Source organism: Mercenaria mercenaria, chromosome 11, assembly GCF_021730395.1.
Source record: "Mercenaria mercenaria strain notata chromosome 11, MADL_Memer_1, whole genome shotgun sequence".
NCBI classification, from domain to species: domain Eukaryota; kingdom Metazoa; phylum Mollusca; class Bivalvia; order Venerida; family Veneridae; genus Mercenaria; species Mercenaria mercenaria.
In genome coordinates this window covers 35,520,550-35,548,512 of record NC_069371.1, presented here as the reverse complement: position 1 = coordinate 35,548,512, position 27,963 = coordinate 35,520,550, and the positions used below count along the sequence as shown (strand labels likewise).

General features: G+C 36.0%; 1 protein-coding gene across 1 annotated transcript in view; it reads left to right on the top strand.

The window, feature by feature from the left end:
* Nucleotides 1-27,963, top strand: part of LOC123532481 (ATP-citrate synthase-like) — a 112,902-nt gene that overhangs the window by 63,395 nt on the left and 21,544 nt on the right. Inside the window, exons 9-17 of the mRNA XM_053517133.1 lie at nucleotides 1,033-1,169; nucleotides 2,336-2,397; nucleotides 9,457-9,574; nucleotides 13,935-14,089; nucleotides 18,953-19,191; nucleotides 19,811-19,979; nucleotides 22,963-23,067; nucleotides 24,020-24,216; nucleotides 24,660-24,741. Coding sequence (XP_053373108.1) covers nucleotides 1,033-1,169; nucleotides 2,336-2,397; nucleotides 9,457-9,574; nucleotides 13,935-14,089; nucleotides 18,953-19,191; nucleotides 19,811-19,979; nucleotides 22,963-23,067; nucleotides 24,020-24,216; nucleotides 24,660-24,741 — 1,264 coding nt within the window. The remainder of the gene's footprint in view (nucleotides 1-1,032; nucleotides 1,170-2,335; nucleotides 2,398-9,456; nucleotides 9,575-13,934; nucleotides 14,090-18,952; nucleotides 19,192-19,810; nucleotides 19,980-22,962; nucleotides 23,068-24,019; nucleotides 24,217-24,659; nucleotides 24,742-27,963) is intronic.

Here is a 27,963-nt window from a genome sequence, read left to right as displayed (position 1 = left end):
AAACTTTTATAGTATATATCTTAAGATAGAATATTTTATTGAAAGATGTGCATTGGCTCGTTAAATCTATTCATACATGATAGAAATGTGGTTTTGTTGTCTGGCTTTAAGCCACATCAAAACAAAAGGGTGTATGCTTTAAATAGAGAACAACACTTGGTGCCTGTCAAGACATAACCTTAAAGGCTTTACCAATGTTCACGACAACATCACCTTGTATGTTTTCAGTACTGCTTTTCCTCAAGGAAGTCACCTCAAGAGTATTTTTATAAAGTTGAAGCTGTCTTCACAAAGAAGTAGAAATAAATTAATATAAATAAAGTAATAAAGCTTTATAAGTGACAATGGCCAATGGAGACATTGTAACATTACAATTCTTTTGCACTTACTCCACAATATTTAATTTCTGTCATAAAGCACTGTGAAATCTTTAACTTTGTTGTCATGAAATTTAGTGGTTTTCTCCAAGGTGACCGTTCCGTGGAGACATAAATTCAAGGATTTCTAATTTTGAAGATAATATTAGTAGAAATATTTTTTTTCCTTGAGATATTTTGTGATTTATATTGCATGTGACATGTCTTTGTATAATGTTAATGAAATTTCATTGCTACATTTCAAAAAAGAACAAGAAAGTATTGTTTGTTTGGACAGTCTAATGAATGTATGTCTTTTGTAAATACCAGCCACTCATTTCATTCCTAGACATTTATAATTTTCAGAAATAAAATTTGGTATTTTTAAGGCCTTTATAATGCTGGACACGATTGATTCTTGTTTGCGACCAGTGTAGATCATGATCAGCCTTCACATCTGTGCAGTCTGATCATGATCTGCACTGTTCGCCATTCAGTCAGTATCTTTTTGGTTAGCACCCTTTATAACAGTTAATGGTACTGTCCAAATTGTAAGATGGACAAGTTCATTATAGAAATTTAGCAAGGTAAGGGTTAAGGCCTTTATAAAACCAAGTCCTGGCAGTACAATGTAAGTTTTCTATGTTCAGTTCTTTTGAGTATGATTATTTTTCAGCGATACGATATGTGATCTAGGTGGTGCTAGTGATCTTGCCAACTACGGGGAGTATTCAGGTGCACCAAGTGAACAGCAGACGTACGAGTATGCCAAAACATTGCTGTCCCTCATGACACAAGAAAAAAATCCAGATGGTATTTTATATTTAGAATAATTGTAAAAGTAAACACAAACATATTATTAGTCCCGTACCAGTGTTTCATCAGAGAAGACCTATGGTTTGCCCCCAGTCTCTCAAACCCTCACACAAACCAGGAAGCTGCAATAACTGAAGTACAAGGTATTTTTTCAATATATGGTACAGTACATCAGTAGATGGAAATATGGAGAATATGCACATCCTTTTATTTTTATTTTTTTTTGGCAATAATTAGTCCAATGATATGACTAGAAAGAGGATAGTTGTAGCCTGTGATTACTTAGAAAGTACAAGTCATTTTTTCCCTAAACTTGATTTCATGTATAGATTGCTTTGAAAATATTCATGTTTTTTATTTTTTGCTTCGGCAACAAATAGTTAAAAAGATATGACCAAGAAATGGATCCTGTTTTTTTTTTATGAAATTTAGCTTAAAGGTACCAGAAGCGTGGAGAACATGCTCATTATTTTATTTATGTCCATTCTCCAGTCTGGCTGTCCTGATCACCACATAGATAGAAAGCAATATGTAGACTATATAGGTCTTTTTTTTGTCCCTTTATTTGTTCATCACCTTGCCACATTTTGGGCGATATAACTTTGAATATGCTCTGTTTTTATTTATCACACATTTGACATTGCGGGAGTGAAATAAAACACTTCAACGACTGTGTCGTTTTAAGTATAGGAAATGTTTGTCGAGTTTACTTTGTGTATAATAGTTATAGAAAGTAGAAACTTTGATGTTTCAGCAGGAAAAGCTTACATGTAATAAAAAGAGTATTACATTTGTGTCTTTCAACCGGATTGAATTTATCAAACTCGTTGAATAAAATTGATAAAATGCTCTGCAAAGTCTCGCATTTTATTATTTAATTCAACTTGTTTAATAAATTCAGTATGAGAAGACACTCTTGTAATATCCTTTTTTTCCTGCCGAAACATCAAAAATTCTACTTTCTTTAACTATAGAAAGTCAATTTGACCAACATCTCCTGTTCTTTAAAATGACTTCGACGTCAAAGCTTTATTACACTAGTGTATTATCAAATTTATGTAATGGTTTTATTTCACTCCCGTGACGTCAAATGTGTGATAAGATAAATGATATAGAGCCGTTATTAAAAGTGTATTCTGAAATAATTAATAAATTAATTTCAGGAAAAATTCTCATCATTGGTGGAGGTATAGCAAACTTTACAAATGTAGCCGCCACATTTAAGGTAGGATTTCTCATTGAATAATTAGGAATTAAAAGTTAAGAATTGGTCAGCAAAGCAGTGCAGACATATAAGCTGCGCCATGAGAAAACCAACATAGTGGCTTTGCGACCAGCATGAATCCAGACCAGACTGCACATCTGCGCAGTCTGGTCAGGATCCATGCTGTTCGCTAACGGTTTCTCTAATTGCAATAGGCTTTAAAAGTGAACAGCATGGATCCTGACCAGACTGCGCGGATGTGCAGGCTGGTCTGGATCCATGCTGGTCGCACAGCCACTGTGTTGGTTTTCTCATGGCGCGGCTCATATAAGGATTACTTCAGTTGTCTGTAGCATCTGGAAAACTTAATAACTTGAGGATGCCTGCAGGTATGATCCTCAGACTGTGTGGTCATTTTGTTAGAGTTTTGATGAATTCTGTCCATTTTTGGGGTCACTGAGATTAAGCTAAAGGTCACTGACATTGGAATGGGAAAGTTTGTCTGCTTGGTATCTTGCGAATGGTAGCATTTTGAAGTAGATAAATATTTAAATGAGTATGCTTTCATTGGTTTGAAATAGCAAGTTGGTAAATGCACTTCTTCCTTTTTCTTGTTCACCTGTGACTGATTGCACCTGCAGACCATTGCACTTGCTAGTGATTGAGCCTGCACATGACACAAGTGCTCTATAGGACACCCGTCTAGTTTAGTTGTTTAGTATTTGCTAGATATCTTCTATTCGGAGGGGCCTCCATGGCCGAGTGGTTACAGTCGTTGACTTCAAACCATTTGCCCCTCATCGATGTGGGTTCGAAACCTCATTTGGGGCGTAGAATTCTTCACGTGAGGAAGCCATCCAGCTGGCTTACGGAAGGTCGGTGGTTCTACCCAGGTGCCCGCTCGAGATGAAATAGTGCACGGAGGGGCACCTGGGGTCTTCCTCCACCATTAAAGCTGGAAAGTCGCCATATGACCTAAAATTGTGTCGGTGCGACGTTAAACCCAACAAAATAAATAAATAAATCTATTCGGAGGTTCTTCTTAGGGGAAAAATTTGAAGTTGTTTGTTTATGTCATAAAAAATCCTGATTGTCAGACTCTGTACACATTAATTGGTATATTTTATTTAAACCATGACAATTTAGCACCCATGATCTTTTTTTTCAATATATGGACAGGCTTAAATTTTCAGGAAGCACCTAAATACAGTGATCCCATTTCTATTTTGGTAATACAGTTACAAAAAGTTTATCTGAAATAGTGTTATATCTAGAGCTCAAAAAGGCAATGTGTTGTGTAAAAGGGGCAGAATATTGGCTAAAAGGGGCTGAGTGTTGTGTAAAAGGGGCTGAGTGCTGTATTAAATGGGTAAGGTTTGGAAGTAGCAGATTGAAGTGTTCTGTGATTTCTATTTGTTTACATTTGTATTTCATTGTAATAAATGTCCTTTAGTTTGCTTTTGTCACAACATATGGCAGTCAGTGCAGTTTTGATTGATATATACTCCAGTTAATGCTTCCATGTTGAAATATAAAAATAAATTGATTAGCAATTTAGTTTGTGAATTAATGAGTGTCATTTCTTGAAGTTGAAGATCTAAAAGTTACTTGTTTCACTATAAATAAATTGCAATTTTTTTTTGTTCATATAACTTGGCATCTCATTTTGTAAAGATTTCCAAATTATCAACACAGCATTGTATTAACATCTGTTTTCTAATGTTAGCCATTTGGGCTTTGATAGAAATTACCAGAAATGGTTGTCCTTCCTGAGAATTGCTTTGGTAGCTTTCTTATGTAAAATACATGTTGTAGAGACATCAGCTTCTGTGCTTGTACCCACTGTTTGTAATGAAACAACTTTTTACCCAAAATGTAATATCCAGGTACTGATACACTTTAAGAAATAAGTACTTTACATGGCACAATTAGGTAATTGAGAGATAGTAATTCGAATTTGTACTCTATGTATCATGAAGAGTGACACTAAGATTGAGCCTATCGAAAGGAAAATTTTCAAAAGTGTGCGCAGCATCAGTGTAATTTTTGTTTAAACGGACATTCGTAACTTATTTTTTTTTTGCTTTCAAAATTTAATACATGTATGATTTATACAATTTTTTCTGAAATTTTCAATGGAATCAGGATCAAATCAGGATTATGTATAAAAAAAAATAAAAGACATGAGAAGAAGCTTTTAATGTGCTTTGCCTTTTGGTATCTTTAAGGTACTTCTGCATGTTTGATAAACTGAAGTAATGGCATAATGTCATTTATCCAGATAATGTAGAACAAAGCCTGGACTTGGTATACAAAAATTGTTTTATGAATTAATGGCAAGCCGTGAGTAAATTTATTAAAATGGCAATGTAACTATCTTTTTAAAGATGAAATATGATATTAAAACCTTTGATACAATAATTAATTTAAAGTAGCGTGTAACATGTGAATCTCTTTACTCACGGGCACTTATCTCAGAAACAAGCACACAGACCTATATATTTTATTAGCTTTTCTGAATTTGGAAAAAAATCTACGAGATTTTGTCGTCACTTGATCGTTAGCGTCGGTGTTGGTTAATATATTTTTTTTAGGTCCAGCTTTTCTCAAAAACTATAAGAGCTACAGCTTTGAAATATTGCACACTTGTTTATCATCATTAGTTGACTATCTAGGCCAAGAAAAAATTCTATTCGCAAAATCAATATTGTCATTTTCCCGTAGACACCCATTATTAAAACGTGTGGGGTTTAAATTTTTCAAATCAGGCTAGCAAAAAATCAAGCACACAACCCTATCATTTTTATTTGGCGAATTTTCTAAGTATATTCTGTAGTTTTGAAAAATCAGGGTTTAATCAAATTGTATATTGTAGAAAAAAATTTGATCAGGTTGCTTTCATTTTTTTGCTGTCCCATTATATGCTGTTTACAAAATCAGCAAAGCATGTTAGATTAGATATAGCAGGTAAAGGTGAAAAAAATGTGGGAAATGCAGAGAAGGATAATGACCCACAGTTGAAGGACAGGTAGGCAGTTGAAAAGAGGTGTGGCAGAGCACCAGACTGCATTGCTATAGAAATAACACTGTTTAAGCAACTTGTAAACATTTTTATATGCCCATTTTGAAGAAACGGACGTATTATGTGATGGCACATGGGTCTGACAGTCTGTCCATCTGTCTATCCTTCATAACTCATGTCCGGAGCATTACTTTATAATCATTAAATGTATTGACTTTGAACTTGACATATAGATAGATGGCGATGAGACTATGCAGAGCACTTGAACTGGCTCTGTAGATCAAAGGCCAAGGTCGTAGACATCAAAAAAGTTCAAAACTATCCATCACATTTTAAGTCCAGAGCATAGCTTATTAACCATGCAAGATATTGATTTCAAACATGGCGTTTAGGTAGGTGGCAATGGGACGATGTGCAGGGCACTTGAACCGGCTCTGTAGGTTAAAAGTCAAGGTCACAATTTGAGCTCAACGGTCAAATTTGTCCATCATATTTCATGTCCGGAGCATAGCTTATTAATCATGCAAGATACTGACTTCAAACATGGCCTGTAGATAAGTGGCAATGAGACGATGTGCAGGGCACTTGAATCGGCTCTGTAGGTCAAAAGTTAAGGTTACAATTTGAGCTCAAAGGTCAAATTTGACCTTCATATTTCATGTCTGGAGCATAACTTATTAACCATGCAAGATATTGACTTCAAACATGGCCTGTAGATAAGTGGCAATGAGACGATGTGCAGGGCACTTCAACCGGCTCTGTAGGTCAAAAGTCAAGGTCAAAATTTGAGCTCAAAGGTCAAATTTGTCCATCATATTTTATGTCTGGAGCAAAGCTTATTAACCATGCAAGATATTGACTTCAAACATGGCGTGTAGGTAGGTGGCAATGAGATGATGTGCAGGGCACTTGAACCGGAGGTCAAAAGTCAAGGTCACAATTTGAGCTCAAAGGTCAAATTTGTCCATCATATTTCATGTCTGGAGCATAACTTATTAACCATTCATCGTATCGACTTCAGACTTGAGATTTAAGTAGGTGGCAAGATGACAATTTACAGAGTGCATGAACCAGGGTGATAGGTCAAAGGTCAAGGTTACAGCAAAGTCAAATCTTTAGTATCCTGTCTTCATCACTGTGCAGACAGGCACCCCTCCAGAAAAAAAATCATTTAGTAGTTTCTTGCTCTTTAGTATCCTGTCATCATCACTACACCACACACACACATACACCCTGCTCCCACCCCCACCCCTTACCACACACACACAACTCTCACCAAAAAAACAAAATCCATTCTCCTCAGATATAACCCTTTCGGGCATATATTGCTCTTGTATGCATTTCAAATGAAACTTGACTTAGGAAAAAAATTAACTTTTTTATTTTTCATTAAAGTAGTATTTGGTTTAAATTTATTGACAAATTAATTTCAAGCATGGAACCCTGTTAAGTAAAAGAACTAACATTTCCAAAGGAGTATTTTATCGTAGACACTTTGGAATTTCAAACAAAACCGGCGCTAAATAAGGTTTTACCTTTTTTCTGTGAAATCATTTACTTTCTTGGCATGAAATTTCATAGTTTTGGTGAAAACGGCTATTGCATGGGGATATGAAATCGTGGGTTTTGATTTTTGACTGTATTACTTTTTAGCTCCACTATTCGGAGAATATGTGGGCTATTCTACTCGCCCCAGCTTGGGCGTGGGCGTGAGCTTTCTTGGTTAAAGTTTTTCGGCAACCTTTGTTTTTCTGTCATATCTTTGTTACTTTTGCTTATATCTTACTATAACTTCACATAAACATTGTCCAGCATACAAACAAAGTATATGCAGGGGCTGGGCCCACTATACCCAAGGTCAAGGTCACAAACAGAATTATGCCCCTTGGTGTATCTCCCTTTTAAAGTAGAGGTCTCTTATTGAGATATATATTTATTTTACTGTCAAATCGCGGAATAGTGGAGTGCGCTGTCTTACGGACAGCTCTTGTTTATTCTATTTGTTTATTGGGATATAATTTTGTAGATTGATGCAGCCATGGTATCCATGAAAATTAGTCATCCATGAAAATTAGTCACCCATGAAAAATTATGATTTCACTGTAGTGGACTACGTTTGTTATATTATTTCTCCTTATCAGATAGACAATTTATATCAAATGCTGTGTAAACTAATGATGGTAATAAAGTTTTCAACCAAAAGTTGGACAAGTATGAAACTTTTAATTAAATTGCTTACAGGTACAATTGTTAACATTTTTATACGCCCGTTTGAAAAACGGGACGTATTATGGGAACGCCCCTGGCGGGCGGGCGGGTGGGCGGCGTCCACAGACCTTGTCCGGAGCATATCTTCTACATGCATGAAGGGATTTTGATGAAACTTGGCACAGTTGTTCACCATCATGAGACGGAGTGTCATGCGTAAGAACCAGGTCCCTAGGTCTAAGGTCAAGGTCACACTTAGAGGTCAAAGGTCAAATTCAAGAATGACTTTGTCCGGACCATATCTTCTTCATGCATAGAGGGATTTTGATGAAAGTTGGCACAATTGTTCATCATCATGAGAAGGAGTGTCATGCGCAAGAACCAGGTCCCTAGGTCTAAGGTCAAGGTCACACTTAGAGGTCAAAGGATACAAGAATGAAAACTTTGTCCGGAGCATTTCTTCTTCATGCATAGAGGGATTTTGATATAACTTGGCACAAATGTTCACCACCATGAGGCGGAGTGTCATGCGCAAGAACCAGGTCTCTAGGTCTAAGGTCAAGGTCACACTTAGAGGTCAAAGGATACAAGAATGAAAACCTTGTCCGGAGCATTTCTTCTTCATGCATAGAGGGATTTTGATATAACTTGGCACAAATGTTCACCACCATGAGACGTAGTGTCATGCGCAAGAACCAGGTCCCTAGGTCTAAGGTCAAGGTCACACTTAGAGGTCAAAGGTCAAATTCAAGAATGACTTTGTCCGGACCATATCTTCTTCATGCATAGAGGGATTTTGATGAAAGTTGGCACAATTGTTCATCATCATGAGAAGGAGTGTCATGCGCAAGAACCAGGTCCCTAGGTCTAAGGTCAAGGTCACACTTAGAGGTCAAAGGATACAAGAATGAAAACTTTGTCCGGAGCATTTCTTCTTCATGCATAGAGGGATTTTGATATAACTTGGCACAAATGTTCACCACCATGAGGCGGAGTGTCATGCGCAAGAACCAGGTCTAAGGTCAAGGTCACACTTAGAGGTCAAAGGATACAAGAATGAAAACCTTGTCCGGAGCATTTCTTCTTCATGCATAGAGGGATTTTGATATAACTTGGCACAAATGTTCACCACCACGAGACGTAGTGTCATGCGCAAGAACCAGGTCCCTAGGTCTAAGGTCAAGGTCACACTTAGAGGCCAAAGGTCAGATACAAGAATGACTTTGTCCGAAGCATTTCTTCTTCATGCATGGAGGGATTTTGATGTAACTTGACACAATTATACATCATCATGAGACGAAGTGTCATGCGCAGTTCCCTTCTTTCGAATTACTTCCCTTTGTTGTTACTATAAATAGCTTATATTGTAACTTTTTCATTACTAGTCGTAGGGAAAAATAGAGACCACTTTTCTGTAGTACAACATGCATGCTACATCCAATTTTGAGGTGTATTTTGACCAGTCTCTACCTGGTAAAGATTTTTGTGAGGACTTACAATATTTTTTTTTGATTTTTTTTTTTTTTTTTTTTTTTTAAGATTAACTTCCCTTAGTTGTTACTATAAATAACTTATATTGTAACTTTTTTATAATTGACCGTAGGGAAAAACCAAGACCACTTTTCTGTGGTACAACATAGATGTTACTTTCCAATTTTAGGTGTATTTTAAGGTATCTCTACCTGGTAAGGAGTTTTTTTGAGGACTTAGAAAAACAAAACACTTAGTTATTACTAAACAACCACAAAATTAAAATTCCATTTGCAAATACAGGTGCTAGAGTAAAGAAATTTGCTGTGACGGGCGTATATTGTGACATTCTTGCACTCTTGTTTATTCTATGTTGCTAGGGAATTGTGCGAGCTTTACGAGAGTACCAGCAGAAATTGATAGAAGGCAATGTTGTAATATATGTGAGACGGGCTGGACCAAACTATCAAGAGGGGCTTAGGATTATGAGAGAACTTGGTATGTGTTGTTTTTGATAAACTCAAATGAACCGCACCATGAGAAAACCAACATAGTGGCTTTGCGACCAGCATGGATCCAGACCAGCCTGTGCTTTCAAAGCCTATTGCAATTAGAGAAACCGTTAGCGAACAGCATGGATCCTGACCAGACTGCGCGAATGCGCAGGCTGGTCTGAATCCATGCTGGTTGCAAAGCCACTATGTTGGTTTTCTCATGGCACGGCTCAAATCAAGCTATATGGATCCTACATGTCTGTTAGTGTAAGACAGGGTTTTTCCAATCCAAGGGGTGTCAAGGAATGGACAACCAGTGGTTAACAAGGTTTTCTTACTTGCCTTGTCCCAATGATTAGGAAAACAATCTTTCTACACAGTCATATATGGAAGAAGAGTCTTTGTCTTATTCTATACCTTTTGTAGAAAGGATGAATAGATTTCTTTCAGTTTTAGTACACATGTATAGGACTATATATTGTAAGCCAGATTTGACTTCATTTACACTCTTGAAGGAATGAATAGACTGAATTCACAGATCTACTAAAACCCGTGACGATGTCATCACGGAAAATATATTTTTTGTCACGGGTCTGTCACGGGTTTTGCTGTTTGTATTGTTTTAGCTTAAACTTAAACTCATGGGCAATTTATATCACGACATATGCCAGTTCTAATGATGTCATTACGTGACGACGTCAAATTTAATGGCAATAACGTCACGTGATTGTCTTAGTAACGTCGTCAGTCAAAATGGATGGAAAATAGATGTCCTTATCTACGGAACAAATTCTCCATTTAATACGGTCCGAACAGCCGATATCGGCGCTACCGTTCAGGCCAAAAGGTGGGGAAACATGGATTTTCAAAGGAGAAGGCTTAAAAAAACAGGATTGGAGAGCCGATGGACATCGTTGGGTGAACCAAGGAACTGTGGGCCTACCTCGCCGAAATCCAAGATTGAAGAAAAAATATTTCTACATCCATACAGAGAACGGAGCTTCAAAAGAATTTGTGAAATTTGTTTATCACGAGCCGGATTGTACCGACGGTCCATTTGTAATTCAGTATATCGGAAATGAACAAGTTTCACAGCCAATGTCACACGGAAATTCAAAAAATCAGGATCGTCCTTTCTTGAGAGCTAAACCAAGCAGTTTAGAAAAATGGCTGAAACAGACAAAGTCGGAAGACCCGAATCTTGTGTATAAGAGAGAAATCCATGACGACGAGGAGCAACCCCGAGACTTGAAGCAAATACAAAACCTGAGACATAAAGGCAATACTGAACTTAGAATATCCCGTGATGCCTTATATAACCTTCATGCGCTGGCCAGAGATACAAGTAATCAATTCATTCAGGTAATAAATACTTACCCAAATTTAGTTGTTATCTGTGGACACAAGTTAATGTTTGAAGAACTTGAAAGGGTACTATATCTCGACAATGAAAATCAGTGTCTCAGCTATGACACAACATTTCAGCTCGGAGACTTTTACGTATCTACGTTGATATTTAGACATATTCTTTTTAAAGAAATGCCTTGCATGCCAGCCCTCTTTATGCTGCACGAACGTAAGTTTCAAAAACATCACGAATTATTGTTCACTTTTTTCAAAGAAAATGTACGACTTCCCAAAACACTTTTTGCTTGTGTGACTGACGGTGAACAAGGCATTATGAATGCTATGTCGTGCGTTCCGACTCTAGTCGATGTGAGGTGCTGGAACCATATTTTGAACGATATCGGAAGGTGGCTGACGGAGCAAGGGTTCTCGAATGCGGAAGTAAATGCTTACAAAGACCATATTCGTTTCATATTTGGGAGAGATTCAAGAGAGGAAAGTATGGCAGCATTTATGGAATTGAATAAAGCCTGGGACGCGCATTTCCAAGAATATTTTGAAGAAAGAATTTTACCTCAGTTGGGAAAAGTTTCAAAATGGGCTATAGAAAAAATTACAAGGTATGACCCATACAGTGGCATAACCCAGAACCAGAGCGAAAGTATGAACAAAGTGTTAAAACAACTTAACAAATGGAAAGAAGCCCCAGCTGACGTAGTAGTACTATCATTTCTACGCCTTCATCAATATTATCTGAAGGAAATTTCTCGAGGTCGCGCAGGATTTGTACGTACACTTTAAAACCTCAGTACATATCAGCAAAAATAGATTTTTCTGAAATAATTCAATTTGCAGTTTCACAGCCTGAAGATATTGTAAATGGCATCCGCGAAAATCAGTTTTTATCAAAGGCAGAAGAGCAAATACTACCAGACGCCATTACGCAAAGGGTTGACATTAACATTTCTCGAGCTGATGAACTCATAAAGAATGATAGAATAGTTTTTGCCCAAAGACTAGGAACATTTACAATACTCGGTCAAGATGACAAGGCTCGAGTAGTCACAATTTTCCCAGAGTCATGTTCATGCGGATGCGCTAACTGCTATCATTTAATGGCTGTGAAGAAGTCTTTGGGCATGGACTTATGCTCAAAAGCGCAGCCAAACCTGACTATCCTGCGCGGCCTTGATGAAAAGAAAAAGGCGGGAAGGAAACGGCCGAGGATAGGAGACTACGATTATGAGAGTTCCCCGGACAAAAAACCCGTGACAAAAGAGGTGTCACGGAAATTGGATTCTTCCGTGACGGAACCGGTCATAAGCGAACATGAAAAACCCGTGACAAAAGAGGCGTCACGGAAATTGGATTCTTCCGTGACGGAACCGGTCATAAGCGAACATGAAAACCCCGTGACAAAAGACCCGTCACGGAATGTAGAGTCATCCGTGACAGAACCTTCATACACAATATATATAGAAGAAAACATAGAACCTGGACAGCCAGTTGCGTCAAACACATTTGTCAGTGGACCTGATTGGTTAGATATTGGAAACCTTAAACTTAAGGACGAAGAAAAAAACATTCTTTATTCACCAACAGAGTGGCTTAATGATCGGATTACAGATGCAGCAATGATTCTCATGAAGAGACAATTTCCGCATATATGGGGTTTGGACAGTTGTTTAAACGCGGTCAATCTGACTTTTCCTCGTGCATATGGTAATTTTATCCAGATTGTAAACAGAACTCCAGAGCACGGTGGATCCCACTGGCTTACTTTGTCAACCATGAAAACGAACAATAAATCGGAAATAAAAATATACGATTCCAGCTTTACATCTTTAAGCTTTCAAGTTCAACAAGTGGTGTGTAATTTACTTAAGAAGGATACCCCACCAAAGAAGTCTGACAAAATTTTGTTAAAATTCATGGACTGTGCTTTTCAGGAAAACGGTAATGACTGTGGTCTGTATGCAATTGCAAATGCCATAGCGGAAGCTAACGGAATAGACCCGTGTACTCAAAAATATAATGTGGAACTTTTACGTGGGCATTTAATTAATTGTTTAGAAAAAGCTAAACTAACACCATTTCCTGCCGGTTCTAGGACCCTTGAGCATGCAAGTGGTGTTAGATACACCGCTTATCTAAAAGTATTTTGTTCATGTAGAATGCCTGAAGATGGTATGTATGTTGTTTGTGATAAATGTAAAATATGGTACCACCCTGAATGCGAGGGTCTACAAAAAGATGACATACCAGCAGATGACGTTCCTTACTACTGTAAAAAATGCACAAACCCCAAAAAGCAAAGTAGAAAACGCACGAAAAGAAAATGATTGTATATTTTAAGATTTGTTATTGTTAATAAAAATGTCAATAATTACGATTTTGTGGTCAATGTTTAACCAAATGTAAAGAAGCCAATCATCGGAAGCATACGAAACGTTCCGGAAATTACCGAGTCATGTCCGTCCATTGTTATACGGGGCGTTCCGTAGTTTGCCGAATACAATCCTGTTTCTAAAAATAGATAGCGTCACGGTGTTTAGTACTTTAAGTAGTCCATCACGGAAAATTCAATGTGTCACGGATATTAGGTGTTTGTCACGTATTTATGTCGTCACGGGCATCACGGACTTCAAGATTGTCACGGGTTTTAGGTGATCCCCTGAATTCATTATACACCAATAAACCTTTTACATTGTCAGGTAGTTCTAAAAGTCAGATTCTTTACAGATTTTATAGCTGTTAAACAGGTCTTTGTTTTATTCAGAAAGGCAGTGTTAAGGGGATATCATTTAGTCTGCCGAAAGGCTGGCAGTTCCAGTTGATCCAGTGGTCAAGAAATATATGAGGAATATTCAAAAAAATATATAAATATAAGTAAGACAATTGTTTTGTTTCCATGTTGTCATTAAAATACTGCCTGTAGTTCACTGAAGATTATGCATGGCTCCCAAAAACAGAGCTTTAAGGAAACAGTTTTAATCAGTGATGATTTTTATTTCCAGGTGATACTTTAGGGGTACCAATCCATGTGTTCGGACCCGAGACCCACATGACAGCTATAGTCAGCATGGCCCTTGGTAAGAGAGATATACCCACAGATCCTAAACCCATGCCAACCACTGCAAACTTCCTACTCCCAACTTCTACTGCAGGAGGGGTAAGTTACAAACTAGATTCAGTAATATAAATTTTGTGATGCTGAAAGTTTGCTGTATTTAGAATTGGACTCTGTCCACCCACTTAGCTCAATAGGGAGGGCACAAATCTTTTGAGCATGAGGTCGTGAGTTCTATCATTGGGCCTCATATGTTCTTCATGACAATTTGGGACACATTTAGTGTATAAATCTACCTATTTCTATTGTTTTCTTAAGGTACAAATTTAGGTAAATAATACTAAATGCTTGTTTGAAAGAGTTAACTCATGATGCACGAAACATTGAGACACTATTATTATCTCATTTCTGATATCATGACTAAAGCAAGTAGGTTTACCAACAGTTATTTTTCCATATCAAATGGGAGTTGAATACAAGGTTTTGTATTCATTTATGAAATATGTATTTTCAGACAGAAAATATTGAGGTATATAATATAGATGAATATTTCTCATTAGGGTTTTGAGTTTGAGTATTACTTTGTTTATGAATATATTAAGTGAAAATAAAATATGGCAAAATTTAATGTTTATTTTTCTGATTCAGTCTTAACTAATTTTTTATCCATTTTATAGGCTCCGCAGGTAATTGCTTATGTTGTGAAGTGTTTATTTATGCTTCATTTTGCTAATGCAAACTTAATATGATTTGCAGTTGTTTTAATCACTGCTTTTGGAAAAAAAATACTGCATGTAAAAGTTTGTAATTTCCATTGCCTTGAAAACTTGTACATGAAGTTATAGCAGAGCTACCGGCGCCGCAAAGCGGCGCCGACAGCGTCGCATTACGGTTAGACGTATAAACAAGAAGACGAATAGAGAGATCTAACTGTGTATACTATCGAGTTGAAAATTCGTGGTACTTTTTGGAATCGGTGTTGTTCGGATTTTTTCATGTGCACTATGCACATAGTAATTAATCGGTAAAGACGTCAGTAGACGCTTACTGTTTACGGTTGACAAAAGCGTCTCGCTTACTGCTTTGAATATTGAATAAAAATGTAAATGCGCATTTGATAATAAAAAATTAGTGCTAAATACATTTTCTACGAAGAAAAAAGAAATAAAATACAATATTTCATGTTGAAACGACTTTTGTCACGCTGCCATTACCGGACTGTATTATATATACTTATGTTTGTCATAATGACGTCATAACTCCACAGTGGTGTAGTGGTTAGCGAGTTCGCGTTGTAAAGCAGAGGTCGTGAGTTCGAACCTCACCTGGACCAGATTTTTTTTATTCCTTTTTTATTTCAATTTTTTTATGTATTATTATGAATTTTGAAAATATTGTATAACTAAAGTCATTGTGAAATTCAACAAGTGTTTACTTTTGATGTCAGGTTCCAATGTAGTGCCTGTGCAGTAGTCAGTAGACATAACTTTAAAAAAAAAAGCTTTAGGATCAAAATATACAGGCATTGAATTTCGGCAAACACTGTTTTTCTCTAGGTAAAATTCTGATCATTAATTTTTAAAAATTGCTAGTCTTTTGGGTTTAAAACAAGCTTTGTATAGTCATGTAAATGATTGTAATTTTCCCATACCAGGCGTCTATTATAGCAGTGTTTTTGACTGAAAGCTGGACACAATCATACTTCCTTTCAGAAAGAACCAAAATTTGACAATAATGACATTTAAAAGAATTACAATAGTCATTTCCAGGATTATGTAAATTCTAATTTCTATTAACTTTAGGCTATTGTCCTAATGAGATTCTGTTAGGTTTGAAGCTTTTCAATTTGAAGGAGTTATTATTGGTGACTGGTTTCCAGTATGATAATAATTTATGTAAAATTGTTGATGCAGTACGTTTTAAAACAGAAATTATTCAAATACGTTCTTTTTTTCTTTTGGTGCAGATGTTAATCTATATCGAACTTTCTTTTAATTATATACAGAATATCTTTCGAGTATTTCACATGTCAAGAATTAAATTTGATGCAGTCTTAAACATACATTCAGAAATCATGAATTATCATTAATCAATACTTGTAATTTTAATAGATCTAATTTAAATAGAACATAAACTTCCTAAACGAATCCATAATTCCAGACAATTCCAACACCACTCCTTTAATTTTTAAGGGGCACTTGTGATTTTTCAAGGGAGCTCTGCCTTTAGGTAGCACCTAATTTCATATTATTAGTGTAGATTTATTAGGTTGACTATTTGAAACATAGTGAGAGTTACTCTACTCACTTGGGAGTCGGTAGCCTAGTGGTAGAGTGTCCGCTTCGAGTGCGGGAGGTCGTGGGTTCGATCCCCAGCGGCGTCATACCAAAGACGTAAAAAATGGTACTAGTAGCTTCTTCGCTTGGCGCTCAGTATTAAGAGGATAGTGTTAGGACAGGTCAGCCCAGTGTCAGTATAATGTGACTGGGTGGGGTATCATGCGTGATATTCTAGTGAGGCAGCACTATAAAATTGGGCGTTGTGCTCACTGCTACAAGTAGACACCGTCGTTTATATGACTGAAAAATTGTTGAAAAAGACGTTAAACCCAAACACACACACATACACACACTTGGGTGTCACCTACAACATCATCACATTTTATTTACTGAAAGGGCAATGAGCTCAGGCCTCTGATTTAGGGGGAACTAGTTAGATATTGGGACAAAGTGGAATAAAAAAAAAGCCAGATACAGAGTCAATTTTGGGGAAAACTGCATGTTTTAAAAGAAATTTTCTGTGGGGGGAAAAGGCCTTTAAATGGCCGCTATTATAGGAAAACCTTGAAGTTTTGTATGCAATGTAATATCTCAGTAACCAATGCATGCATCTGATTAAAACTTCACACAAACCTTTATAGACATCACACCTACTGAAATAACTTTATATAGCCTTTATTTCCTTTTGTGTTGTTTCATTTTCATTTTATATTATCACACTTTCTGTTATATTATTTTTCATTGTTTTAAACTTACACAGTGTATTGGGACATTCAATTTTTTAGCAGGAAGTGCTCATGCTTTAAGAATCATTGTATATTGATTGTCAGTCCATCTGTTGTTCATTCGCAATTTCTATAAAAGAACATCCCCTAAACCACAGTGGAATGTTCCTTGGGTGGTCCCCTTTCAGATTCCTTCAAATCTAGATCATCCGTACAGAATTCTTGTTGCCGTGGCAACCAAAAGGAAAAAGGTTTAGAAATTTTCACCTCAGAAAGCACTGGCCAAAGTTTAAAATAACTTCACAGAAACATTTCTCGGATGACCCTCTACCAGTTTCCTTCAGATAGTTTTGTTTCTTTAAAGTATGGCCATTAAGGGATGGGACAGTTTTCCCCTACATGGCTATATGGAGTACTTTGAAAATCTTCTCCTCTGAAACTGCTGACTTGATTCACTACTAAATTTCTTCAAATCATTATGTTTCATTTAAAAAAACATAGCCCAGCGGTGTCCCGGAGCTTGTTTTCCCTATATGTCTATATAGAAAACCCTTGAACAGCTAGTTCAATCTCAAAATAATTTGACAGCAATGTTTCTTGGAAGACCCTCTACCAAATGTTTTCAAGCGATGCTGATTGTGAGAAAATATGACTGTCTAGGGCTGGAACTAGTTTTCTGACTGTATGTAGGTATGACTATATAGAAAACTTTAAATTTAAAGTCTGCTCCTCACCTCCGGATCTGCTTTCTCAATTTGAAATTTTTTTTTACAGCAATGCTCCTTGGGTGAACTCCTTCTAAATTCCTTCAAATCATTCTATTTCGTTAAAAAGGATGGCACCAGGAGGTGGCTCTAGTTTTCCCTATTTGGCTTTTTGGAAAACTTCGAAGTTCTTCTCAACTGAAATGGCTGGCCCATGTTTAAAATGATTTTGTAGCATTTTCCTTATTTCAAAATTATTCAGTCCAGCTGTGAATGTCAGGTGAGTGATTTAGTACCTTCATGGTTCTCTTGGTTAGAATGACAAGATTTGTTGTCGGCTATATGACCAACTTGTTTCAAATGTGGAAAATGTAGATTCTAAAGTAGTAGTCTAAAGATCTGTTCTGATAGTAGTCAGTTTCCATGGGATTGTGTATTGTCTTATACCTCATTTTGGGGAGGGTTTTGTTTTGGTTGTATAATCAAACGAACACAAGGGTTTCCAAGAATTTAGAAATTTTGGAATTTGATGATTATTTGGATGGAACCACTTCTGCATTCTATGTATGTATGCACAGGTTTTATAAAAGCTAGAAATAGATATAAAATCTTGAAATAAAAATAAAATCTTACTTGGAAAAACAGAAGAATTGCAAAATATATTTTTTATTATAAGTTCTTTGTTTATGCTAACTGAGATAATAATGAATGTAACTTCATACCAGTCCACTAGCAACTAAAGACACAGTTGAAATTTTAAACGATTTTGATGTCTGAAATGGCCGAAATTTTCAATGGAAAATGCCTTATCAAAATCATTTCTGGATGATAAATTCAAAACTAATCAAGATATTTTGAAAATTATTAGAATTCTTTTTTCCAACATTGTGGTTCTTTAGACTGATATGATTACATGAATGCTACTGACTATAATACTCTAAGAGAAATAAAGAAAAACCCTTTATAGAAATCTTGATCAAACAGTAGAAGGAAATTGTCTGGGAAATTTGAATGCAAGCCTTTTACTTTTATATGACAAATGATGTCTTTGCTAATGGAAACAGTTTCTGTTGCCAGCCAAGCAAACCAAATTTGTCTAATTCTTCAACATATAATGTTGCATGTTATGCAAATACTATACATGTTAGTAAAGGTAACAGTTGTTCTGTTTCTTTAGTTTAGCTCCTCAAAAAAAAAAGAGTCCTGAGAGAAAGATTTTAGTTAAAATAGGTTAAACATTACCTGTAACATTTTCAGGCATCACCAGTCCCAAGCAGGCGTGAATCTTCAGCCGACCTCACAAAAGCTCCAGTCACAGCACCACCTCCAGATGTTGCCACCCTGAGTGACAGCCATTACTCTCGACCATTATTTACGAAGGGGACTAAGGCCATCATCTGGGGAATGCAGCAACGAGCGGTGCAAAGCATGATGGATTTTGATTATGTCTGTTCAAGGAAGGCACCATCAGTTGTAGCTATGATTTATCCATTCACGTAAGTTTATTTTTTTAAGATCAGAGTTATTAGATGAGATGAGTAATTTATTGTGACCCAGTCTCTTTTATCACACATTTTCCAAAGTGCTTTTTGAATTTGCCACTGTGATAGTTCAGATATGGGGGGGGCTTCAGTGGCTGATTGGTTAAGGTCACGGACTGTGAATTACTTGCTCCTCACCTCTGTGTGTCAAAGTCCTGCTTTGGTCATCACAATTCAAAACACCTAATCTGGGGTGTTGAATGTGAGTTGTTCTACTGCAGTTCATTCCTGTGTCTGAAATTATGCCTGGAGGGCACCTACTGTTGAGATTCTGTCAGTATGACCTTGAACTCAACAATACAACAATTATACCAGGTAAGTCCTATGGGAAATGTTTTTAGTTGCTTCCTTGCTCTCTCTGATGATATGATATAAGACAGTACATATTAAGTCATTCATCCTCTACCTGTGATTACCAAGACTTGTGACTCACAGTCAGGTGGAAGAAAAGTACTTTGTTTAAACCTGGCACATATATCAAAGCTTTTAGAAAAAATTCAAGAATTAGTGAAATATCATTCGGTGTTTCTTGAACAGTTGTACAGGTAAATGTTTACATTCTGTGTGATTTCAGTGGGGATCATAAACAGAAGTTTTACTGGGGTCATAAAGAGGTCCTTGTACCTGTTTATAAGAACATGGCTGACTGTATGAAGAAACATCCCGATGCTGATGTACTTGTCAGCTTTGCATCCTTGAGATCTGCTTATGAAAGTACCGAGGAGACGTTGACATTCCCGCAGGTAAAGTTAAACACATACAGGTTTATATAGGTTTGGGGAGACTATTTTTTTTCCAACGTGGCTTTGTCTGTTGGATATTCAAATTTGTTTTACATATCAAGAAGATACCGACTACTAAATACATACAACCTCAGAACAAGACAAATTGCTGTTTCTCCAATTAACTAAACTTATTTGACTCTTAAAGCTTATTTGTATCCTTCTTGTCACATGTTCAAAGTCACAATCTTCCAGTTCTGGGTCCAAGGTTAAAAAACAAGAAAGAGTTTGTAGACCACTCTCTGAATGCAACTTTGCCATCAGACTATTTTTGAGTCGGCTAAACGCTGTCAAGCGTTTGACGAGTCCTTGCTATCGCACGATTTCTCATTCTTAAATGGCCTCACAACACAGCGAAGTGATGTAGTTCCATTGGATTGTCCCTAATTTCAAAGAGTTCATTGATCGAATGAAGTTCATTTATGTCAATCCTATTTGCTATGACCAATATACGATGTAATCTGTCATATTTATGACTTGTAATTGTGCAATACTCGAATAAAGCCACATATTTTCTTCCGCGGTAACTCATTAAACATAAACACGCATAACGATTCTGCGGGATTTGGTAATACATTTGCGCATATGATTATGGTGACGAATTTTATGCCCTTTTGTCACAAAATAGCAAATATGATGTTCACAAATTCAAATAAAAACTGCATATTAACTTATTAGCCAAATTATCCATTTGTTACCCTGTCCGTTTCAAAAAATAATCTTTAAAATCATTGCGCAAATAACAAATTTATTGTGCTGTGCATTTTATGAATTGCGCAGACTTACAAAGCTTGCGTAACATCCAGCGAAAGACAATTCGCGGATGAATCCTAACTACATTCTGGACACTTCTCGGCGAACACGCGTGACCTGTTTATAACAATTCTTCTACGACTTTACGTGGGTTGAATTCTGTAGTCAGTAAACGGATAAATTATCGGAAGAAGAAGCTCTTACTGGTTTGTTTAGGCACTACTGATATTAAAAATGATATCAATTCTTATTTTTCGAGAAATAAACAAATCGGCGAAACATTAAATTGTATTTTCTTGTAGTTTTTGAAATCGAAAGTAGATCGTCTATGTTAGAGTGCTTTGACGAAACAAAACAATTTTTTTTATGAAATGATTTAAATAATTTCACCGTAAACTTCAATGTCAGATACTGCCAATTGCTGCTAAACTGTCTTCATATCATCACAATTTGTAAAACATATTATTGAAACTGGAGATTTTGGCAGTATGAAAGAAAGTGTAATAATATCCGGATATAATATTTTGGGTAAATATCGAGCTGTGTTATGAAATTTAAACATTAAAGTAACAGACATGATAGATATTATTGTAACAGAAATGATTCTAGAATTTATTTTTATAATACATACATAGAATCAATATCAGACTTATATTCTAGTGCTGAGGCATGACCTGAAAGTAAAAATATGAAGTGACAGTTATTCATACTTTGAATATTGTAATACTAAAAAGAATCTAGGTAATATTTAGAAATTGAAACATAAAATTTTCAGTTAGAAATCGCACCAAAGGCTGTATCAAGGGTCTACATTTTCAAAATTTTCTTGTGGTGATACCCCAAACCATATTTGCAGGAGGGGGTATCCTCCCACACCCTCCCCCCATATTGCCACTTTACAGTTTGATACATTTGCCCTTTTAACCACCTGCCACAATGCCCATTTCAAAATCTGACTGCAGTTCAAAGCGGGAAGGAACACCCCTCCCCACACCCACCCTGCTACCGACCACGTAAAAATGGCTCAAACATTTTTTCAGCCCAGTCTGGGCCTGTCTGTCTACATGAATCAAAACGGATAATTGAAAGTACATAGACTTGGGGACTACTGACATGGTTTTGAAGGGGTTAACAGGTCTGAAATAGAATAAATGATGGTTTTTAACTAAAAAAGAACTGCATTTATTTATATTGGTTATCTTTTCCGAAATTGGTAGCTAGTCCGAGTAACTTCTCTTAGTTTCGAATGCGCAATTTTCCTGTCAGTGTAAACATTCATGACACTATATATTGACACTCAGCAACATTTACATATCTTTAAACGCAAAAGTAAGTATACTTTAAATTCACATCCCTTATAATATGATTGAACAATACCTAGCGTGTGACACGGTTATTGCCAGGCCCCTTATCTGTAAAATATCTGAACAGTTCTTTCTCGTCCATCCGTTACAAATTGTATGTGGCAATCCGCGCTATAAAATTTCAATATATAAATTTTCATATTCAAATTTTATCATGTGCGAATATATACCAGCCGATAATTGCCTGTTTTGGTAATGCCGGAGGCAAGTGTTTACTGGAAAAATGTTTATAGTCATGTGCAGTATCTTAGTGTCACCTGTCAAATTGTAGTTTGTACTTTCAACATTTTTATTTTTGCGAACCACTCTTCAATTTTAGAGAAATATATTGGGTTTAAATACTTGTATAATGTCAATCAAAGTTTTACTAGGCATAGATTGAATGTCCATTTCATCTATTGTAACAAAATCTCTGTTCAGTTGGGGAAAAAAACTAAAACCAAACTGAAACTGGTAGACTATACTACCAGTACATCAATCATTAGCCGACTCTCAGGCCCTTCAGGCCTTTGATTAATACGTGCTCAGAAGTAACCAATCAGATCAAGGTGTCTGAACTCTGTATTACCATTGGTTCAGAACTGGTTACATATGTGGTAAAATATGCCAAAGTGATCCCATGGTGGTTGAATCTATGACTTCGTTTTGAGCAAATGGCATCTTGTCATCTGAACTACTGCTCCCATGAAAAGCAATTCTTTAAAGGGGCTAATATTGAAATATCTGTAGACTTAAACTTCTGGTATGACTTAAAACCAAACCATAAAAGAAAATTAGTGTCAGAAATTTTCCAACCTTTTAATATATTGATTTACCTTGTATTGCAGATTCGAACTATAGCAATAATTGCGGAGGGCATTCCAGAGAATCTCACAAGAAAATTGGTTAAAGTAGCCACTGAAAAGGGAGTCAGCATTATTGGACCTGCCACTGTATGTTGAACATGTATTCTTACAATGTATTTTCTGTATGGTTGAATTATACATGTTTTCAAAATACCTTTATATCCTACTTTCAGAGATTAGAATTATGTACATATATGTGTTGTATGTGTCACCATACATTTATTTGATATGTGACACTAGATAAATCTATTGAGCAGTTTTTAGCAGATTCCCAATTTCCATATAATTATAGTCTAACCTGTCTTAAAGTGGAATTACATGCATTTTTCAAGTAAAAATCCAGCTGAAATAGATGTGTGTGTAAAAAAGGTGGAGGAAATTGTAGCTTTTAACCAAATATACCAAACTCTTCCTGTTACCAGTACGAAATAATAAGTTTCCAAATATCACTTTTCTTATTTCGAGTTGGGCAGTCTTTTTAAGAAAAGTCAAACTGCACACATGAGTTGCTTCCCTTCAACTTCAGAAATCATTAAATATAGTTAAGGGAGATCACTTCATAGAAGATTGAAGAAAAGAACTGTTATTTTATTAGTCGGATTTCTTTATTTCTAAAGCATTAACTTCAAATACTTATGCAGCATTATCGTTAATTAAACACATTTAAATGCACAGTAACTGAAAATTGCTTCTATAAAACATTCACCAAAAACACAATATATGCAGAAAGATGCGCATCATGCCACTTTAACATCCATCTCTGAACAGATACCATCCTCCTCTAAAGAAATTCCGTTGTGGCTATAATTTCTGATTTTACTTAAGTTACTGTGAAATCATTCAATTTCATAGACATAAAAATTTGTGGTTTCAGCCAAAACGGCTATTTAATATGATCTGATTTAATGGACTTTGACATTTGAGAATAAAATGAATGGGAATTTTACTGGTTCTGAGGTAGATTGACTTGACAGTGAAATCCACAAAAAAGTAGTTCCTCATTAATATTAATGATCTAGCAATACTTGTGTTCTTTTAGGTAGGAGGAGTTAAGCCAGGTTGTTTCAAGATCGGCAACACTGGGGGTATGTTAGACAATATTCTGTCTTCCAAGCTGTACCGACCTGGCAGCGTAGCTTATGTGTCACGATCTGGTGGTATGTCGAATGAACTGAACAACATTATAGCCCTCAATACAGATGGTGTCTTTGAAGGGGTGGCTATAGGTGGTGATAGGTAGGTTTGTTGAAATGTACATAATTCAAGAGTTAAGGATGATAGATGAAAATGGTTCAGTGTTACAGACATGTAAAAATTGTTTCTTTGGTTCATTGGTTAAATATGGTGTTTGCTTTAAAACATAGGTTTCCATGGGAATTTTCTTCCAGGAAGTACATCAATATTTATTTGATATTCTTATTACATTTGTGCAATTTATTTGTTACTAAAAGGAGGCTCTGTCTACATGACTTCAACCATTTGTTGGTATTTTTAGGTACATTCGGTGAGGCTTCATTGTTAAAAACTTCCGAATTTATGTTCCAAATTCTGCCTTACTCCTGTTCAGTTTGTGATGTTTTGTCACAAATTGTCAATATTTATGTGGAACTTTCATTAATTTCATTGCATTTCATTCTTTGTAATATTTGTACAGTCGGTACATAATGTAATTGTTTCAGGTACCCAGGTACAACGTTTATGGACCATATACTGAGGTACCAGGATGATCCTGATGTTAAAATGATTGTTCTACTTGGTGAGGTAAGTTGATATGCCTACAAATAACAGTAAAACAGTGCTTCTTTGAATTGGACTGTTGAAGCACTAAGGGTTCACTTGAACAAGGGTGTGGTTTGTTACCAGATATTTTCTGTATGAAATTGTTCTAGATGGCTTCAGCATTTAATTTAATAATGTGACTCACATTCTGGTCCCTATGTATTATTATTCTATTCTATGTTGTTACTGGCAAAATTGATTTTTGAGTCGGCTAAACGATGTAATCGTTTTGACGAGTCCTTGCTATCCAGCGATTCTCTAAGTCTAAATGGACCAAATAACACAGTGAAGCGATGTTGTTCCATTAGATTTCTCAAACTTCAAACAGTTCACTGCAAGAATGAAATTAAGTTGCGTGAATTCCCTTTGCTATGACCAATATACGATGTAATCTGTCATATTTATGACTTGTAATTGTGCATTACTCGCATGTAACTCATTAAGCATAAATGTGCATTTTATGAATTGCGCAGGCTTACAAAGTTTGCGTAACATCCAGCGAAAGACAAAAAATAGTTCCACAGGGCTCCAGATAAGATGCGTATTAGCGTAAATTACGTATAGAAATAATGCAAATACGCATGTCTAATAATTTCTAAACGTATATAAAATTACAGAAATGCACACAATGCTTTTTTAAAAACAAAATCTGAATCATCTGGATGCTTTAGGTAACATAGCCGATCCCGATCAGCCTTAATTCTCCCACATTGAACGTATACACGCATCGTATGATTTCTATAAACTTTGCGTGGGTTTCTACACACACACATGAATTTTGCAGTCAGTAAACGGATAAATTATCGGAAGAAGAAGCTCTTACTGGTTTGTTTAGTTACTACAGATATTAAAAATGATTTTAATTCTTATTTTTCGAGAAATAAACAAATCGGCGAAACATTAAATTGTATTTTCTTGTAGTTTTTGAAATCGAAAGTAGATCGTCTATGTTTGGCGAAATGAAACAACTTTTTTATGAAAAGATTTAAATAAGAGGTAATTTAACCGTAAACTTCAATGTCAGATACTGCCAATTGCTGCTAAATGTCTTCGTATCATCACAATTTGTAAAATATATTGTTCAAACTGGAGAAAAGTGTAATCGTATCCGGATATAATATTTTGGGTAAATATCGAGCTGTGTTATGAAATTTTAAGAAAAAAAACTAAAAACAAACTGAAACTGGTAGACTATACTGTCAGTACATCAATCATTAGCCGACTCAGGCCATTCAGACCTTTGATTTTTGTTGGGTTTAACACCGTACAGACACAACTGAGCTATAATAAACTGTGTCATTAGTAGTGGAGACAGTCAAGACATTTTATCTGTTCTAAACATCAGCTGCAAGGGTACGAGGGCAATTTGGAATGTTTCTGGACAAGTGGCGCAAATTTTTTATCTTTAATAGTTTTGCTATGTAAACTTTTGACATACATACATGTAGCTATCAGTGTACTCTAAGGATTTGTTGTGGGGACAACAGTTTTTTTAGCTCACCTGTCACATAGTGACAAGGTGAGCTTTTGTGATCACGCAGCGTCCGTCCGTCCGTGCGTAAACTTTTCCTTGTGACATCTCTAGAGGTCACATTTTTTGTGAGATCTTTATGAAAATTGGTCAGAATGTTCATCTTGATGATATCTAAGTCAAGTTTGAAACTGGGTCACATGCCATCAAAAACTAGGTCAGTAGATCTTAAAATAGAAAAACCTTGTGACCTCTCTAGAGGCCATATATTTCACAAGATCTTCATGAAGATTGGTCAGAATGTTCACCTTGATGATATCTAGGTCAGGTTCGAAACTGGGTCACGTGCCATCAAAAACTAGGTCAGTAGGTCTAAAAATAGAAAAACCTTGTGGCCTCTTTAGAGGCCATATATTTCATGAGATCTTCATAAAAATTGGTAAGAATGTTCACCTTGAAGATATCTAGGTCAAGTTCAAAAGTGGGTCACGTGCCTTCAAAAACTAGGTCAGTAGGTCAAATAATAGAAAAACCTTGGGACCTCTCTAGAGGCTATATTTTTCATGGGATCTGTATGAAAGTTGGTCTGAATGTTCATCTTGATGATATCTAGGTCAAATTTGAAAGTGGGTCACGTGTCATCAAAAACTAGGTCAGTAGGTCAAATAATAGAAAAACCTTGTGACCTCTCTAAAGGCCATATTTTTTATGGGATCTGTATGAAAGTTGGTCTGAATGTTCATCTTGATGAAATCTAGGTCAAGTTCAAAACAGGGTCATGTGCGGTCAAAAACTAGGTCAGTAGGTCTAAAAATAGAAAAACCTTGTGACATCTCTAGAGGCCATATTTTTGAATGGATCTTCATGAAAATTGGTCAGAATGTTCATCTTGATGATATCTTGGTCAAATTCAAAAGTGGGTCACGTGCCTTCAAAAAGTAGATCAGTAGGTCAAATAATGAAAAAACGTTGTGACCTCTCCAGAGGCCATATTTTTCATGGGATCTGTATGAAAGTTGGTCTGAATGTTTATCAACTGGGTCATGTGGGAAGAGGTGAGCGATTCAGGACCATCATGGTCCTCTTGTTTTCCTTTTGAAGGAATATAAGTATATAGGTATCCAAAGAATAGATAATATAACTGACTACCAGTTCTGAATATTTCATAGAAAAATGTAAAATTTCATGTTTTTTATCCCGAAACTTTTCAAACACCCCTGGTATGTAGCTGTACTACCATTATCAAGGATCATACGAAGTGAGAATTCGTCTGTAAGCTAATGTTGAAATTTTGCATAGGATTTATTTTCTCTTCATTTATTAACTGATTGTATTCATGAAAAAGAATGCTCCTAAAATTGCCTTTACTATTATAAAAATTTCGTAAGTTGCTGATACGTTGTGAATATTCTACCCTGAACTAATTCTGATTTTAAAAGAACTGGTAAACTTTAATCCTGAAGGCTTGCAAAACTGATTTTACCTTGTGTTATGAGGGCTAGAATTTAACTTCTTATATGGAAATTTCTCCTAGTACAGGATTTTTCAACAGTCAAATATCAACTTTAGTGGCAACTTTTTCAAATTAACAAACAGTCTGTCGCCGAGTATGTGCACTATATAAAAATATCTTCAATGCATACTGTGTAAATTAAATGAACACTGTGGCCATTTCCATTTCACGATTTTGTACTTATGAAAATTTGCAGGCATATGGAAATACAATGTGCATT